This window comes from Canis aureus, chromosome 3 (genome assembly GCF_053574225.1).
Source record: "Canis aureus isolate CA01 chromosome 3, VMU_Caureus_v.1.0, whole genome shotgun sequence".
NCBI classification, from domain to species: domain Eukaryota; kingdom Metazoa; phylum Chordata; class Mammalia; order Carnivora; family Canidae; genus Canis; species Canis aureus.
In genome coordinates, this window is record NC_135613.1 from 33,367,302 (window position 1) to 33,382,648 (window position 15,347).

The 15,347-nt window shown below is 55.8% G+C and overlaps 1 protein-coding gene across 11 annotated transcripts in view; it reads right to left on the reverse strand.

Moving 5' to 3' along the window:
* The window catches only part of LRP8 (LDL receptor related protein 8), a 79,854-nt gene that overhangs the window by 18,689 nt on the left and 45,818 nt on the right, over positions 1 to 15,347 (reverse strand). For 3 of the 11 annotated variants that reach the window (XM_077891821.1, XM_077891820.1, XM_077891819.1), the window contains 6 exons: positions 13,826 to 14,197; positions 12,889 to 13,011; positions 8,568 to 8,687; positions 8,356 to 8,481; positions 4,798 to 4,972; positions 3,008 to 3,235 (listed from right to left, as the gene is read on the reverse strand). In XM_077891821.1, coding sequence (XP_077747947.1) covers positions 3,008 to 3,235; positions 4,798 to 4,972; positions 8,356 to 8,481; positions 8,568 to 8,687; positions 12,889 to 13,011; positions 13,826 to 14,197 — 1,144 coding nt within the window. Of the gene's footprint in view, positions 1 to 3,007; positions 3,236 to 4,797; positions 4,973 to 8,355; positions 8,482 to 8,567; positions 8,688 to 9,943; positions 9,983 to 11,964; positions 12,088 to 12,888; positions 13,012 to 13,825; positions 14,198 to 15,347 lie in introns of all 11 variants that reach the window. The other 8 variants (XM_077891825.1, XM_077891817.1, XM_077891826.1 and 5 more) reach the window with 6 other exon arrangements.

Below are 15,347 nucleotides of genomic sequence, written 5' to 3' on the forward strand. Positions count from 1 at the left end.
TGGGTGGTCTGGGTCACAGGGCTCAATGACCCATTGAATGTTGAAGATTATACTCAGTGGGGACTGGGAGGGCCTCTGAAATCCATTGGAACCATCAAATCTAAGAGTTAGCAGGTGCGTTAACTTCCCCTCATCTGAGAGCCTGGGGAAGCCGGGACCCCGAGAGTCCCCCCAGCCTCAGCTGAACAGCCTCTGAGCCCCTCTCTCCCACTCTGGCAGCTTTAATCAGAGCCCTAGAGGCCAGAGCAGGAAAGGCCCCCATCAACCCTCTTTTACTCTCCTGGTCTACAAAGGAGAAAGTGGCCAGCTTACCCAGGGTCATGCAGCGAGAACTCAGCCCAGGGTTTCTCTCTCGTCTTTCTTAAATATTTATTGAGTACCTACTATGTGCCAGGCACTGAGCTAAAAGGTTTCACCTCATGTACTGAGAATGTAGCATCCCTGGTCCGTTAATCCCATTCCCTATAGAGCAGGCAAATGAACTCTCAGAAACCGAAATAAGTTGTCACTCTCTAGTGTTTAAACTTCATGGTGGCTTCTCCTATTGCCCTTAAAATAAAATTACAAATCCTTCCCATGGCTGACAAAGCTCTGCCTGCCCAGGCCTCTGGCAGCCCCTTTGGTTGTCTCTCCTGCCACCACTCTACACTTCCAAACCCCACGCGTGCCCCAGGGGGCTCCAGGGCACCAAGCCTTTGTCAGACAGAGCTTTGTCTTCACAGAGCCTCAGGTCACCACCCATCCCGGGGCAACCTCCCAGTGTGAACGTCTCTGCAGTACAGGATCCTACTCTGTAAGTAAGTGTGCCTGTTACTGGCCCTTGCCTTCCTAGCACTCATACAATCAGTTATTTATATGTGCTTTTGGAGAGTTTGGTGTATTTTACCGTCTATTTTCCCCACTAGTCTAAGCTCCACTGGGGGCAGGCTCATCTGTCTTGTTCCCCACTGTATACCTGGCAGGTAGCTCATGTGAGACACAGAAAGAGATGCTGATTTAATATTAATTGGACAATGTATGTTCTCATTCGAGCCTTATAACAGCCCCAGGACAGTGTAATTATTAGCCCCATTTTATAGATGAGTAAATTGTGGCTCAAGGAGTTGACTTCCCTCAGATCTCACTGTTACTACGTAGTGAAGCAGCCAGCCTTCAAATTTAAATACAAAGTCAAGCTGAGGGGGATGCCTGGGTGGCTCAGCGGTTGGGCGCCTGCCTTCGGCCCAGGGCAAGATCCTGGGATCCAGGATTAAGTCCTGCATTAAGGAGAAGCAGGCTCTCTCCTTCTGCCTGTGTCTCTGCCTCTCTGTCTCTCTCATGAATAAATAAATCTTTAAAATAAGAAAAAAAAAACCCAAAGTCAAGCCGAATGGTGGGCTTAACTCTCCCCAAAACTACCTCTGCTGAAACCTAGTGTCAAGCCAAGGCTGACTTGGAGCTGGGGAGCTGAGTAGTTATGCTGGCTACCCTCTGTTAGCCACTTTGGAGCCACTTTCGACCCATTCTGCTCTGCACACCAAAACACTGACCCACATGTGAGCCACATCAACGGGCTTGGCTCCCTGGCCTTCTGGCTTCCAGCTGCATTCAGCAAAATGTTTGAGCAGGACGGAGAGGCTGAGGTCAGGATGTTTGTTCCAGGCTCCTCTCTACAAAGCTGCCTCTGGCTGGCTGCTACTCTGAAGGTGACCACCTTTCCTTCCTGACCCGGGTACGCCTACACTGTTAGGGACAGAGCATTAGACTTCACCCACTCCTCTGTAACTAGTCCCTTCGTCAGACCCTCCTCAAATGACCTTTTTTTTTTTTAAGATTTTATTTATTTATTCATAGAGACAGAGAGAGAGAGAGGCAGAGGGAGAAGCAGGCATCATACAGAGATGCCTGACGTGGGACTCGATCCAGGGTCCCCAAGGATCACGCCCTGGACTGCAGGCAGCGCTAAACCACTGCGCCACCGGGGCTGCCCTCCTCAAATGATCTTAACTTGGGTGTGCGGTGGGTTTCCCGCTGGGACTAGGACTTCAGATGGGCTAGGTATAACCATGTGTGGGGGGACACAGGGAGCAGGGCGGAAGTGGGGGTTAAGTGAGCCGACTCAGCACCATTGGGGGCCTGGCCCTGGGCTGGGTACACCTAGGCATGATCATTAAAGCACAGCTGTCACAGTCACCACCCAAGGCCTCACACATTCAGGGGCCACCCTGCCCTCAGCAGCCCTCACTGGAAGAAGAGGGGTTTCCTATCCCTATTTCACAACTAAAGAAACAATAACAGGAAGAAGCTGGTGATCCTGACACACTTAATATGACTTCCTGGGACATCCCTGCTGAGGAAGGGAGGGAGGAGGCCTGCTCTGTTCAGAGTCCCTACCCCCAAAATGGAGGTGTGGCCAGAGCAGGGCAGCCTGGATGGTGAGAGGCCCAGAGACTGTGGGCACAGGGGTGGGGAGCCTGCAGCACAGCAGACCTAGTGATCTTGGTCCTCAGGTATTACTGGTGTCCTGCAGGGCAGGGGGTAACATGCTTGATGGGACTCCAGAGGCCAATGGAGACCGTCAAAGTTAGGCAGATTTGGGAATATAAGGGAAAAAAATAATCCTAAACATTCTCTATGGGCAGAACTGCATTGAAACGAAACGGCCCCTATAGGAAGTAATGAGCTCCGTGTCTCTGGGAGTGTGGGAGCAGCCACCAGATGCCCACCTGCAGCAGACGGCGGCCCGAGGAAAGGTTTCCTGCCCCAGGTGCTTCTACTAGGAATCTCTAGAGCCCGACTCTGCTCTGAGATGCACTGATCCTATGACATGATGAATGAGCAGCAGAGTCCAGGAGAACCCTGGTGACTATACCCAAAGAAGGGTTAACAATCTGGGGGGGCCCACATGGTCTGTCTTGGGCTGCCTCAGTGGCCCGGGACCTTCCGAAGTCCTCAGATAGCTCTGATGACAGACACCTGGGGCCTGAGTGCCTACAGTGAGAATGTGAAGTTTGGGTCAGACACTCACCCTCTCAGGGGGTCGACCGCGATGGCCCGGGGCTCACTGAGGTCACGGCTGAAGAGAGTGCATCGGCGAGCGCCATCCATCGTGGCCACGGAGATGGTCTTGTTGCCGGAGTCCGTCCAGTAGATGTGCTTATGGACCCAGTCCACCGCCAGGCCCTCTGGAGAGTGCAGCTGCTCATCCACGAGGACCTCCTGCTCTGCTGGATCGCTGGCCTTGTCCATGTAGGCGCTAAGAGCAACCAAAGCTGGCCATGGGTCCATCTGGAGCTGCCTGGGAACCCTTTCCCCCTCTCTCTCCTCTCTAGGATATGGCCGTGGATTCTGGAGGAACTTGGCTAGTTTCTATCCCACACATTCCCTGGGCCACCCGGGGTTGGCCTGAATCAGCCACGGCCTCTAGCCTGGAGGAGCCCATTTTAGTGGGGACAGGAATTACTAGCCAGGTAATCAGAGCACAATGTGGTTACAGAAAGCATCAGATACTACAGCAGCCGAGAAGGGGAAACCCCATTATCCTGGAAGGCTGGAGAAGGCTCCGTAGTGAGTCCTGAAAGACTGGTCATGAGGAGCACAAGGGACAGAAAGCAGAAGGGACAGCACATGCAAGTGCCCAGAGGTATATATTCTGGAATCCTGAGGTACTGGGCAGGGGCAAGTGCAGGCAGGGGCCGCACCCTGGCAGGCGCTGCAGGACGTGCTAAGCAGCCAGATTTTATTCTGGAGGGAGTAACCGGACAGGTAAGAGGACATGGTCGGACAGGCATGTGGGATCATGGACCCTGATACGCTAGAGGGGAGGGGATGAAGACAGGGAGATGGGCCAGGCGCCATGACAGCATCCGGGTGAGAGATGAAGGGAGTCTGTGCCAGCAAGAACGGAAGAAGGGGCTGAGCTGCTTCTAGCTGCTGAGCACTAGCTGCTTCTACGAGTGAGTGTAAACTGAGTATGTCTGTGCGTTCAGGGTGTGCTATGCGTCTAGTTGTCAGCGAGTACCACCCTATAGATCTGCCTCCATCCCTCCATCCCTCCCTCCCTCCATCCATCCCTCCTTCCATCCCATTGTTCTTTCAACAGTCTACCCTGTGCTTGGTCATTGGCAGTCCTGCCAGGTGGATCTCAGGACACAGAAAGGACATAACATCAAAACAGGTGCCTGGACATGCAGGGAGGCAGGCTTGTAGCATTTGAGAAAAACCTACGAGAGGACCTCCTCATGTGTGTGAGGGGCCTGTGGAGAGCCAAAGTCCACCAACTATGGCATCAGACAAAGTAAGGGCTGGACTGGAGGTAGTGCCATCCAGAAAGAGTTCCCAGACACCCCAGATTGGGTAAGAGGCCCCCTCTGTCCTTTACCCTCAGGATTAGCATAATGAACATCACTCTGTCAGGAGTGCAATCCTCCAGGCAGGACCACATCCAAGTCATCTTGGACTGAGTCATCCTGAGTCATCCCCAGGATCCCATACACAGGTATGTGAGCTGCTCTAGAAGTCCTTTCTGGCCGGTGGAACATTTCCTGTCCTGCACTGCCCACTGGGTCACCAGGGGCCAGTCAGAGCCCAGGTGTCAGAGCCCAAGCTGCTCTCCCAACAGGGCTCTCAGCCGAGGCCAGCCCAGGGGCAGGAGGAGGTCTGGCAGTTCCATCCACTGTGATCCCACGTCCTTTCCCAAGTCCCCGTCTGTCCTGGGGGACCCTGGAGGCAGAGAGGGGACAGAGGCCACCCTTCCTCTTCTCCTCTCAGGCCCCTCCCCTGCCCAGGCCTGGCTGCAGGATACCTGCCCCTGCTCACCTATAGATCTTGCGGTAGGAGAGGTCACACCAGTAGATGCGATTGGTGGCAACTTCAACATCCAGCGCCACAACGTTCTTGAGCATGGGGATGAGGCGCGAGTAGTCTCGCTTCACCAGGTCTATCCTCCGCACTTCATGCCGGTTGGTGAAGATCAGGGAGGGGCTTTTGCCAGCTGCCATGCAGGATGGTTGAGAGAAAGGGTCAGTGCAAAAGGCGGGGCTCTACCCCTGGCTAGCTTGGGTGAGGATGCCTGGTTTCCTTATAATATAGGAGTGACAATTCCTAACTCACAGCTTAAAGGAGCAGATGAAAAATGGGTATAAAAAGTAAGGTACAAAGTACCACGCATAACAGAAGGATTTTTATTCTTTTTATTAGACACAAACACCCTCCATATCCTTTATGACTCCCCATTTCCTCTTTAGGCTTACACTGAAGGCCTTCTGTGGTGTGACCCCGAGCTCCTGGTCTGGCCTCGTCACTCACCCCTAACACACCTTGACTCCAGCCACCAGACCACCTATTATGACCCAGCCGCAGCAGAGCTTGGCTGCCTCACGCCTCTGCTCAAGGGGTCCCCTCGCCCTAGAATGCAATGCTCCCTAACGCCCCTGCTTAGGGTCCCACTGCGACAGTTCAAGAAGGAGAAACAGGAGCATTAAGTGTTTTAGAAAGGGCCTGAGGCTACAGTGTGAGGACAAACATCAGAACTAGGGTGATTTAAAAGAGGAGACTCAGTCTCAGACTCTTCTCCCTGAAGCCGGAGTCTGTAGTCTATGCGGAATGTGTCTGGGGAAACGGCAAGGGATGAAGCTGCAGAGGCTGGCAGGGGCCAGATCGGGAAGGGTCCTGTGAGCTGGGTGTAGAGTTTGCCCTTGACTCTGAAACAGCAGCAGGGACGGGACAGTGGAGACAATACACAGCTGCCCACGCACACACAAAACCCACTTTTAGGAAGATCACTAGTGACCCTGACATTCCTGGCTACTCAATACAAGGGTCACTATCCCAGAGGCTGATGAGAGACTAGCACTTAACTCCGGCTGCCACTCCCACAGCCTGTTTTTAGATTACCGGGCCACTCTCAAGTACCGACACCTGTACCTGGTGCTGCCTGGGCCTTCTCCCTCTGTGTTGCACCTGGTCCCTGTCACTATGCATCTGTGCCAGGCTAATGAGTTCCCTGGGGGCCAGGAAGGACCAGCGCAGAGCCCTGTGGGCCTGGGCCTGTGACCTGTGTGTTGTGATGAGGAGGACGTGGTACCAGCAGAGAGTCCAGAAAAACGGAGCTCTGGGTACAGAAGGGGAAAGAAGGAAAGCCGACCTCAAAGACCTGCCATTCTTGTCACCCCCAAACGAGAGCAGTGGCACCAACCTTCAGAAGGCAGGAGCTGGTTTACGGGGTATCTTGGGGAGACCTCCACTGAGAGCCGTCTGTGACAGGAACCCAGCATGTGGATGACTGGGGTTTTTGTGTGACTACACTTTGGAAGCTCATCTGCAGGGGCTTGGATTACATGGCAGGTGTGTGCTGTCTCCACTGCATGTATATAATCCGTGTTGTGGGTTACATGCATCCCACACAGGGAGGGCTGGGAGGGGAGAACAAGCCGCATGTGACACACGACGTGCTCATGTCCACGTTGCCTCTTGTGCAGTTGGGGCAGCACGGTTTTGGGTTTGCCGAGTGCGCGTCCATTACCGTGGCTGCTGTCCTGGTATAGTCTGCACACCAGGCATTGTATTCAGACATCTGAACTCCAGACTCATATGTCCAACTGCCTCCTCACGACCTCCACTCGGGTGGTGGTCTAGACAGCTTTCTCAGACTTACCATGCCCAAATCAACCTACTATTCCCCCAAACCTGCTCCTCTCACCATCTTTCCAGCTCCATAAATAGCAATCCTGTTTTCCCAAGAACCTTGCAGTAATCTTTGGCTCTTTTTTTTTCTCTCTCTCTCACATCCTTGCATTCAATGGATATGTGAATCCTGTGGCTTCAAAAGAAGTCCTGACGTTCAAAGTTATGTCGAGTCTGTCTGCTTCTCACGATTTGCACTGCGACACCCTGGTCCAAGCCACCCTCACTCCTTCTGGGTTATAGCAAAAACTTCTTACATGGTTTCCTGCTTCCTACCCTGACCCCTCAGAGTCTCCTCCCAGCACAGCAGCCAGAAGGAGCCTATGGAAATGTAAGGCACACCATGTCCCTCCTCCACTCAAAACCTTCCAAGGCTCCCCACTGACTGGGAGTGAAATGGAGAGTCAGCGCTTAGGATAGTCCAGAAGGCCTCTGTGATGTGCCCGAAGTCACCTCTCTGACTTCATCTCCTATGCTCCTCGCTCTAGCTAGGCCATTATCTGAACTCGCCACGCATGCTCCTGCCTCAGGGCCTTTGCACTTTCTGCTCCTTTGGCCTGAAATGTGGTTCCTGCAGATAAACGCATGGCTCCTTCCTTTACCTCCTTCATGTCTTGACTCAAACATTACCTTCTCAGGAAGGTGAGGCTTCCCTGACCACTCTAAAACTGTAGCCCTGTCTGCCCTCCTGCAATGCCCTCTCCCCTTCCCCACTTTCTACTCCTCCTAAGCCATTATCACCATCTGCCAGGCTCTGTTTTTTTGTGTTTTTGTTTTTGTTTTTGTTTTTTTAAGATTTTATTATTTAGGGACTCCTGGGTGGCTCAGCAGTTAAACGTCTGCCTTCAACTCGGGGCGTGATCCTGGGGTCCCAGGATGGAGTCCCACATCAGGCTCCTTGCATGAAGCCTGCTTCTTCCTCTGCCTATATCTCTGCCTCTCTGTGTGTCTCCCATGAATAAAATAAAATCTTTTAAAAAATAAATACAAATAAAAAAACTTTTAAAAGACTTTATTATTTATTTGAGATAGTAAGAGAGAGCATGAGAGTATGAGCTGAGGGGCAGAGGGAGAAGCAGACACCCCCCTGAGCGGGGAGCCTGACATGGGGCTCAATCCCAGGACCCTGGGATCATGACCTGAGTCGAAGGCAGACGCTTCACTGACTGAGCCACCGGGGTACCCTGTATTTTATTTATCAAATTTCTTGTCTGTCCTCCAGCAGGATATGAGTCGCACAAGGGCACACGGGGACCTGTGTCTGCTTTGCTTACTGCTAAATCCCCAGCGCCTATGACAATGTCAGGTGTTCAGCATAAAGAATGGAATAGAGTGTATTCAGGTGGCTGAACTGGTCAATGTGCAGGTCTGCGCATGTCATGCTCTCTATGGGGATGACCTGTTCCATGTGCTGTCTGCATGGTCCAGTTTTTGTCCGTACAATGTGTGCGGTGCAGGTGCACCCTCTATGCTATCCTGACTGGCTCTATGCAGGGTCCATGCAGGTGTCAGTGTGTGATGTGTTGTGTGCATGATGTACACTTACAGTCCAAGCATGTGTGCAACCTGCCTTGTGTGTGTATGCATGTGCATGCACAGGTGTGCCCATCTGCTCCTCACAGACGTGGCGACATGTTGCTTTCCGTACCCCTTCGGAGCTGCCCCGTTCCCCCCACCTCGGGGCGCCCATACCGACAGCCTTGCAGTTCTTGGTCAGCGTATCCATCTCATAGCCAGGGTGGCACTCGCACTTAAAGTAGCCCTTGTAGTTGACACAGATCTGGCTGCAGGCATCGGGGTCCTCACACTCGTCAATGTCTGTGAGGAGGAGCACAGGTCAGAACTGGCAGGGGGCTCGGCCTCTGCTTGGGGGTGGGCAGGGGCAGGAGAGGGGAGGGTCTCACCACCACAGGTCTTCTGGTCCAAGAGCTGGTAGCCTGCTGGACACGTGCACTCAAAGCCGATCTTGAGGTCCGTACATATGTGGGAACAGCCCCCATTGTTGTGCAGACACTCATTCAGTCCTGGGGAGGGACACAGGCTCCTGAGGGTCCCAGAGCCCAGGCTAGGGTGGGGGCAGGACAGGGGCAGGGCTGGGAGCTGAGGTAGAGACTCGGGATGACAGGACCCCCGCAGAGCCCAGATGCTCTCCATCCACACTGAGCTGCAGCCTCATTAACCAGGTGACTGGTCAAGAGGAGGCTCAGAGAGGGGCAGGTCCTTGCTCAAGGCCAGACACAGGGGCAGGGACAGAGTGGGACTCAGGCCCTATGTCTCCCAGGCCAGGACTCTGTCTCCTGGGAGGCTTGAGGCAGTGAGGGCCACCTGAGGCCTTTCCTTCACAAGCACTCGCCTCACAGCTCCTCCTTCCTTGTGACCTCATGGTGCGTGGACCACACCTAACCCTCAGGATGCTTTAAGAACCCCTTCTGAAATGCCCTTGCTTAAACATCTCCAGCCTCAAGGAGCCTCCTTCCCCCTAAGGCAGCTGGCCCCATCTGCAATAGCTCTTTATGAAGCTCTTCCTCATTGGACTGGCCTTCCTGAAGCTTCTGCTCCCACTCCAGCTCTGCCAGGTAGGGTTGGCCAGAGTCTGATGGCTCCCTCAGAAGCTCCTTAAAGGGCTGATTTCTGGTGCCCTGCCATTCAAGTGTCTTCCTCTGGACACATCCCATCTGTCCACATCCCTCCCTGGACAGGGCCCAGAACTTGTCTGCCGCCAGCCAGTCTGAACAACAAAGGCTGTCCCCACTGAGCTTGTGGTTATGTAGGACCCCAAGCTTTATCTACACAGAGCTGCTGCTTGACCACTTCTCTCCTACCATGAAATATGATGTACTGTTATTTCCACCTTCTCCCCTCTCAGCACCTGTCCCTCTTCCTATACTTAGTCACAAGCCTGGTCCCGGGAATACCAACTGCCCCAAGGGCTGAAGGGATGCCAGGAGCTCATCTGCTCTCCCCATCCTCCACTCCCTCGTCCCCTCTGGCAGAGTCCTAAGGGAGGTCAGAGAGGCCAGGACCGAGGCTCACCATGTTCTCACAGCATCTTCTGAACTTTGGAAATCACAGGTTAACTCTGCAAGCCAAGAGAAGGTGCCATGCCACCCTTCTACCCACCAGGTTCATGCAATCACCACTCCAGCCAAGCCAAGCAGAGCTGAGAGGAGCCAGCCATGGCCATGCACACAGCTGGTCTGAGCTGCCCACCCAAGGCCATGCACAGCTGTGGGTGCCCCACCTTCAGCCTAAGCCATGCTTAGGGATTATTCCCCATTACCCCTGGGCCTCCTCCTGTTTGCCTGGGATGTTGGTGGAACTGAAAGAACAAGATCACAGCAATCCCATGACTGGAAGGTTTGGGGTGACTGAGATGGGCCCAGCCCTGGGAAGGCCCAGCCACTTGGGGGGCGCTGAGCCAGGACAATTTTGAGGTGGTCTCTGCGGGGCACCACCGCAACACCAGGAATCTTCCATCACTTTCCATCACTCCACGCCTTCCCTGACCCGTATTATTCCCTCAGGGCTGTCCATCCATCTGCTCACTGCTCAGTCACTATCTCATTCATGCACCCACTCACTGCCCCCCTCCCCCCGCAGGCAGCAGCAATTCAACAGCTGTATGTACCAAGCACTTGACAGACTAGCATGTGTAGGATGGCTCTGAAAAGGGAAAAGGGTTCAGATTTCTCTGAAAGAAGAAAAGCACAGAGTCCTCTAGGGCTGAGGTGCATTGCAGCAAAAGAATGAGCAGTGGGTCTGGACCTTGTTGACCTTGCTCTGGAAGGCCACGGCCGCCAAGGCAGAGAGGCTGAAGGGGATTCCCTGGGCCTTCCCGGTTCTATCTAGCCTGGAAGCGATTCCATTGGATGCCTGCAGGGGATGGAGGGGTGGTGGTCCAGAGGCACCAGGGAAGGAAGGGGAAGGGTCACTTTCCCCAGCACATGCACATATTTGCATGCTCACACACGCCAGTTTACGTGCAGAGGCACCAACAGGCCCATGGGCTCCATAGACACATTCATACAGACACGGAGACACACGGAGACACACAGAGACACGAGATGTGGTTCCCTTGCCTTACTAAGAAGAGCCATGGACACAGAGACTGGCCTCTCACCAGCACAGAGACACAAATACATGCATACCTACTTCTCTCAGGTGTGTCATGCAAAAGACCAGAAAGAAGAGATTTAGTAGGTTGGCAGTCCCTGGCTAACTCCAAATCAGGGTGGGGTGGGCAGCCAGACTCAGGTGCTCCCACTTCCTTATCCTCTTTTGTCTAGGCTCCTTCTTCTGGGGCTTTTCTTGGCAGGGCCTCTGCAGGAGCAGTAGGGCCCAAGAGGAGCGCCTATCCTGCAAATTCAGGTGGAGGGTGGGTGACCTTCACCCAACTACTCTTCCTTCCAAAATCAATTTTTAAATCTCCCCCAGGGGTGGCAACATGCTGCTCCTGGGGAGTTCTAGACAATGAGGATCCCTGGAGGGCCCAGGAGGGGAGGTGCTGAGTGAAAACGGGTCTGCCAGGAAGGTAGGGCTTGATCTAGGCTCTTTGCTCCCAGGAATTCTCTGTCCAAACCCCTGAGCTCAGAAATGAACCTTCCTGGAGCCCACACTGGGTTTCCGGCATGTTCTATCAGATGCCCACTTCACCTATAGCCCAGACTCTCCTGTTCTTTTTAGCCTGGAACCCACCCTGACAGCTCTAGCCATTAGGACAGCTCCCTCATTCCACCCCTTACTCATGCCCAGCCTGTAAGTCTTGTCTCCCAGAAAGTCCAAGCTCCTTGGGGCTCAGGATAGTGCCACCTCCTGTTGCTGGGTCTGCCTTACTCTCACTCAGGCCTGGCCTGAGGTGGGCGGCCTTGGATGCACCGCAGTTGGCTACCTCCTGCTGTCCCATCTCTCCCCCTTTGCCAGGATTCCTACAGGGCCTGGAAGGCCTCAGAGGCAGGGCACTGGCTAGGTCGGCAGGGTAGAATCACTGAGGAAGAAAGTTTCAGAGTGAGCACACACTCAGAGGTCTGAATGAGGAAGGAGGGAGGAGAGGCCAAGTCTGTGAGAGGAAGCATAATTGAGCACCTGGGTTGGAAAGGAGAGGCAGTTCGATTTGGAGAGATACAGAAAGAGGCCCCAAAGGCAGAGAGTCCCACCTGAGGCCACAGGACAGCGCAGGAGTCCAGAGAGAGGGTCAGAGCAGACTGTGTGCAGAGGGGCAAGGCATGGGCCTGGGCCCGGATGCCAGGGGGTGCGGTGGGTGGGGGGGTTAGTCCAGCAGCCAGAAGTGGACAGGTACTGTACCACACTCTTTCAGAGGCTCATCCGACCAGTCCCGGCAGTCTCTTTGAGCATCACACACTTTCCCGCCGTCCACGCACTCGCCACTCTTACACTGAAATCTGCGGGGACCCTCACATGTTGACTCTGTCGGGCCGGACAAGAGAGTGGACAGGACCTATGAGACCTTGGGCAGGAGGGCTGGTCTAGGTCCATGGGAGGCGAGCAGAGTTCCAGCCCCAGCCCCAGTCCTACTGGTCTCTAGAGGGCCCAGGACAGATGGTTGAACACAGGGCTGGTGGGAGCTCAGCTCTCAGAAGTGCAGGACCCCAGGGATAATCAAGATGCCCAAGCATCATCTAGCTGGGTAAGGCCGGGGCGGGGTGGGGGTGTGTGCCTATCTGGCAGTGCTGGGCCCGGAGACAGAAAAGCAGGAGCCCTACAGAGATCCTGGGGGCTGCACTGACCATCTGAGGTGGACCTGTGCCCTGGAGGCCCTGCACAGGGGAGGTCACCTCACTGCTCAACCCTTCATCCATTACCCCAGATGACCCCTGATCAGGACCCTGGCTCCTGCAGGCGGGGAGTGATAACCAAACAGTCATCTGAGAATTAAGGGGGCTCCGTGGGGACTGAACCTCCACTCCTGGGAAGGAAGCCACTTGGAGGCCCGGATGTGGACAAATGATGGAGGCTAGACATCCTACAGTGACTTTTCATGTACCCCTAGTCCTCTCAGCTTTTGCAAAGTCCTTTAAAATCCTGTTCTGGGGCCAATAGGACCCCAGGAAGTAAATCTAGGTAATTTAGGGGCAAGTGATGCTCTGGGGGAAGACACATCTCAGGGACCGAGCGGAAACCTCTCTGAACTCTGCTCTCTCTGGAGCCCAGAGAGCTCAGGGCTCTTCTTCAGGGAGAGTGTCACTCCTGTGGCCCAACCCCACATACCCTGTAGACAGCCAGCTTCGTCACTCCCATCTGGACAGTCCTGTTCCTGGTTACAGCGTTTGAGTGTTGGGACACAAGTCCCATCCCCACACTGGAACTCATCCCCACGACACGTCCCCAGAGCTGCCAAGAGAGGGCAAAGAGAGTGGGTCAGGCCCAAGGTGGTGTTAGGACCTCTCTCCTCCCCCAGCCCCCAACGCCCAGACCATATCCACCCTCAGCAAGAACAGAACCAGTGGCTGAGCTTGGGAGTCCTCAAAGGACACCTGGCCAAGGCACTTTCAGTGTAGAAATGGGGAGACTGAAGCTCAGAGAGGGCGAAGGCCTCACCCAGGATCACATAGCACTCTGGCTGGCAGAGCCAGGACTAAAACTCAGGTCCCGTTTTCCCATCCACCACCTCTCCCCAGAGCCACCTGTCCCCAGTGGACCCGTGGCCCTCTTTTGAGTGTTGGTGCTCATTACTTAACGACTTCATCCCTTCAGCAAATCCTTCCTGAGCACCTACTGCATGCCGGGCACTATGTGGGACGTCGGGAACCCAGAGACTACTGGGGGGCTCCCCACCTTCTTGGAGCTCAAGGTACTACTGGAAGGGGAGCTGAGGAACAAACAGACGACATCACAGCAGAGCTGTGCTGAAGGAGATGGTGGTTCAGGGGAGGCGGGGAGTACCGGGTGGGGAAGCCCAGCTGGGAGGGTTGAGGCCCAGCAGGTGGAGGGGGGCAGCTCCTGAGTGTACCAAGGTCCCGGGCACTGCAGCCAGGAGGCAAATGCTCCAAAGGGCAGGGCCGGAGAAGACCCTCGGCCTCTGCGGTCAGACCCGAGCTGCTCCAAGCAAGGACTCCACCTGCCTCAAGCCCGGGCGCCGTAACCCGGGTAACCAGGGCCTGCAGTGAGGGGGCAGGCGCGCCCGTGGAAGGGAGCGGGGGCTTACGGCAGTCGGCCTCGTCCGACTTGTCCTTGCAGTCGCGGTCGCCGTCGCAGCGCCAGCCCAGGTGCACACACTCGCCGCTGCGGCAGGCGAACTGGGCGGCAGCGGCGCAGGCGGCGGGCGCGGCGGTGGCCCCGGGGCACAGGTCGGCCGCCTCGTCCGAGCGGTCCTCGCAGTCGAACTGGCGGTCGCAGACCCAGCGCTCGGGGATGCAGGTGCCGCCGCCGCCGCCGCAGCGGAACTCGCGGGGCCCGCAGGCCGGGTCGGCGCAGCCACGCTCGTCGCTGCCGTCGCCACAGTCGTCGTCGCCGTCGCACACGAACACGGCGGCCAGGCAGGAGCGGTTGCTGCACTGGAACTCGTGCGGGGCGCACACTGCGCGGGACAGAGAGCCGGTCGGCCCCGCTGCGGGCGGGCGGGGACACGACGACACCCTGACGCTTGCCCATGGGCCACAGGTGGGGGCCTGACTGGGGGACCGGAGGGCACTGGGGCTTCTGATCCCAGCAGGGGCCTCGCAGGGGACCTTGGGCAACACCCTGCCCTCCCTGACCTCGCGGCCTCCTCGCGGGGATGATTCCCCTCGGGCAACAGCACGGAGGTGGGGCTGGGAGCACCTGGGCGGCAGGCCCGGCCGGTCTTGAAAGGCCAGGTGATGTTCCTGGACACGACACCCAACGTGACGCTGACCCTTCCCCAAGGAATCAGGTCTGGAGCTGTCTCCTGATGGCAGGGCTGAGGCCTCTTCCCACAGCTATGTGCCCGCAGCATCCGGGTCAGTCCCCTGGCCTGGCATCCAGGCCGCTGGGCACGGAGCCGCTGCTCTACCCCAACACCTCAGTCAGCCATACTAGACCCTTGGTCCACCTGCTCACCTCGAGGCCTTCGCCCAAGCTGTCCCCTCTGCTGGGCGCTCGCCTCCTGCCCACCGCTGCCTCTGTATTTCAGTGACATGTACTCATCCTTCAGGGGCCCCACGTCCACCTTTTATAACACCCTTTGTGCTTTCCTACTTGGGAAGCCTCCCTCCACCCCTGCTCTCCTTCTGTGTGCCCTTCACAGCATGCTCATGTGTCTGGGTCTCATGTCCTTCTGTCTCCCTCACAACTACTGCGTGGGGATGGGCTCTGAGACTGACCCAGCTTGTCCTGAGAGCCTGGCACAGAGCTCCCTGCAGGGGGCAGCTGTGCAGTGGGTGGATGGGTGTGGGCAGTAACTAAGGGATGTGCAGTAGTCAAGGGCACGGGTCACTGGCCCTGCCTGGGGCCCTGGGCTTCCTCTGTCTAGTGAACTGCTCACTTCAGAGGCTGGGAGGGCTTTGGAGACCACCAGCCCAACTGCTAGTTTACAGATGGGGAAACTGAGGCCCAGAAGGAGCAACTTGCCCAGGGTCACACAGAACCAGAACTCAGGTTTGGGGCTCTTCTCTCCTACTCTGACCCCTCTCAGTTCCCTTGTTTTCTCTTCTTTTCCTGGAATGGAAGCCATTTTCAGAGCAGGGACCTCCTCATCTCCTCCCTGCTTC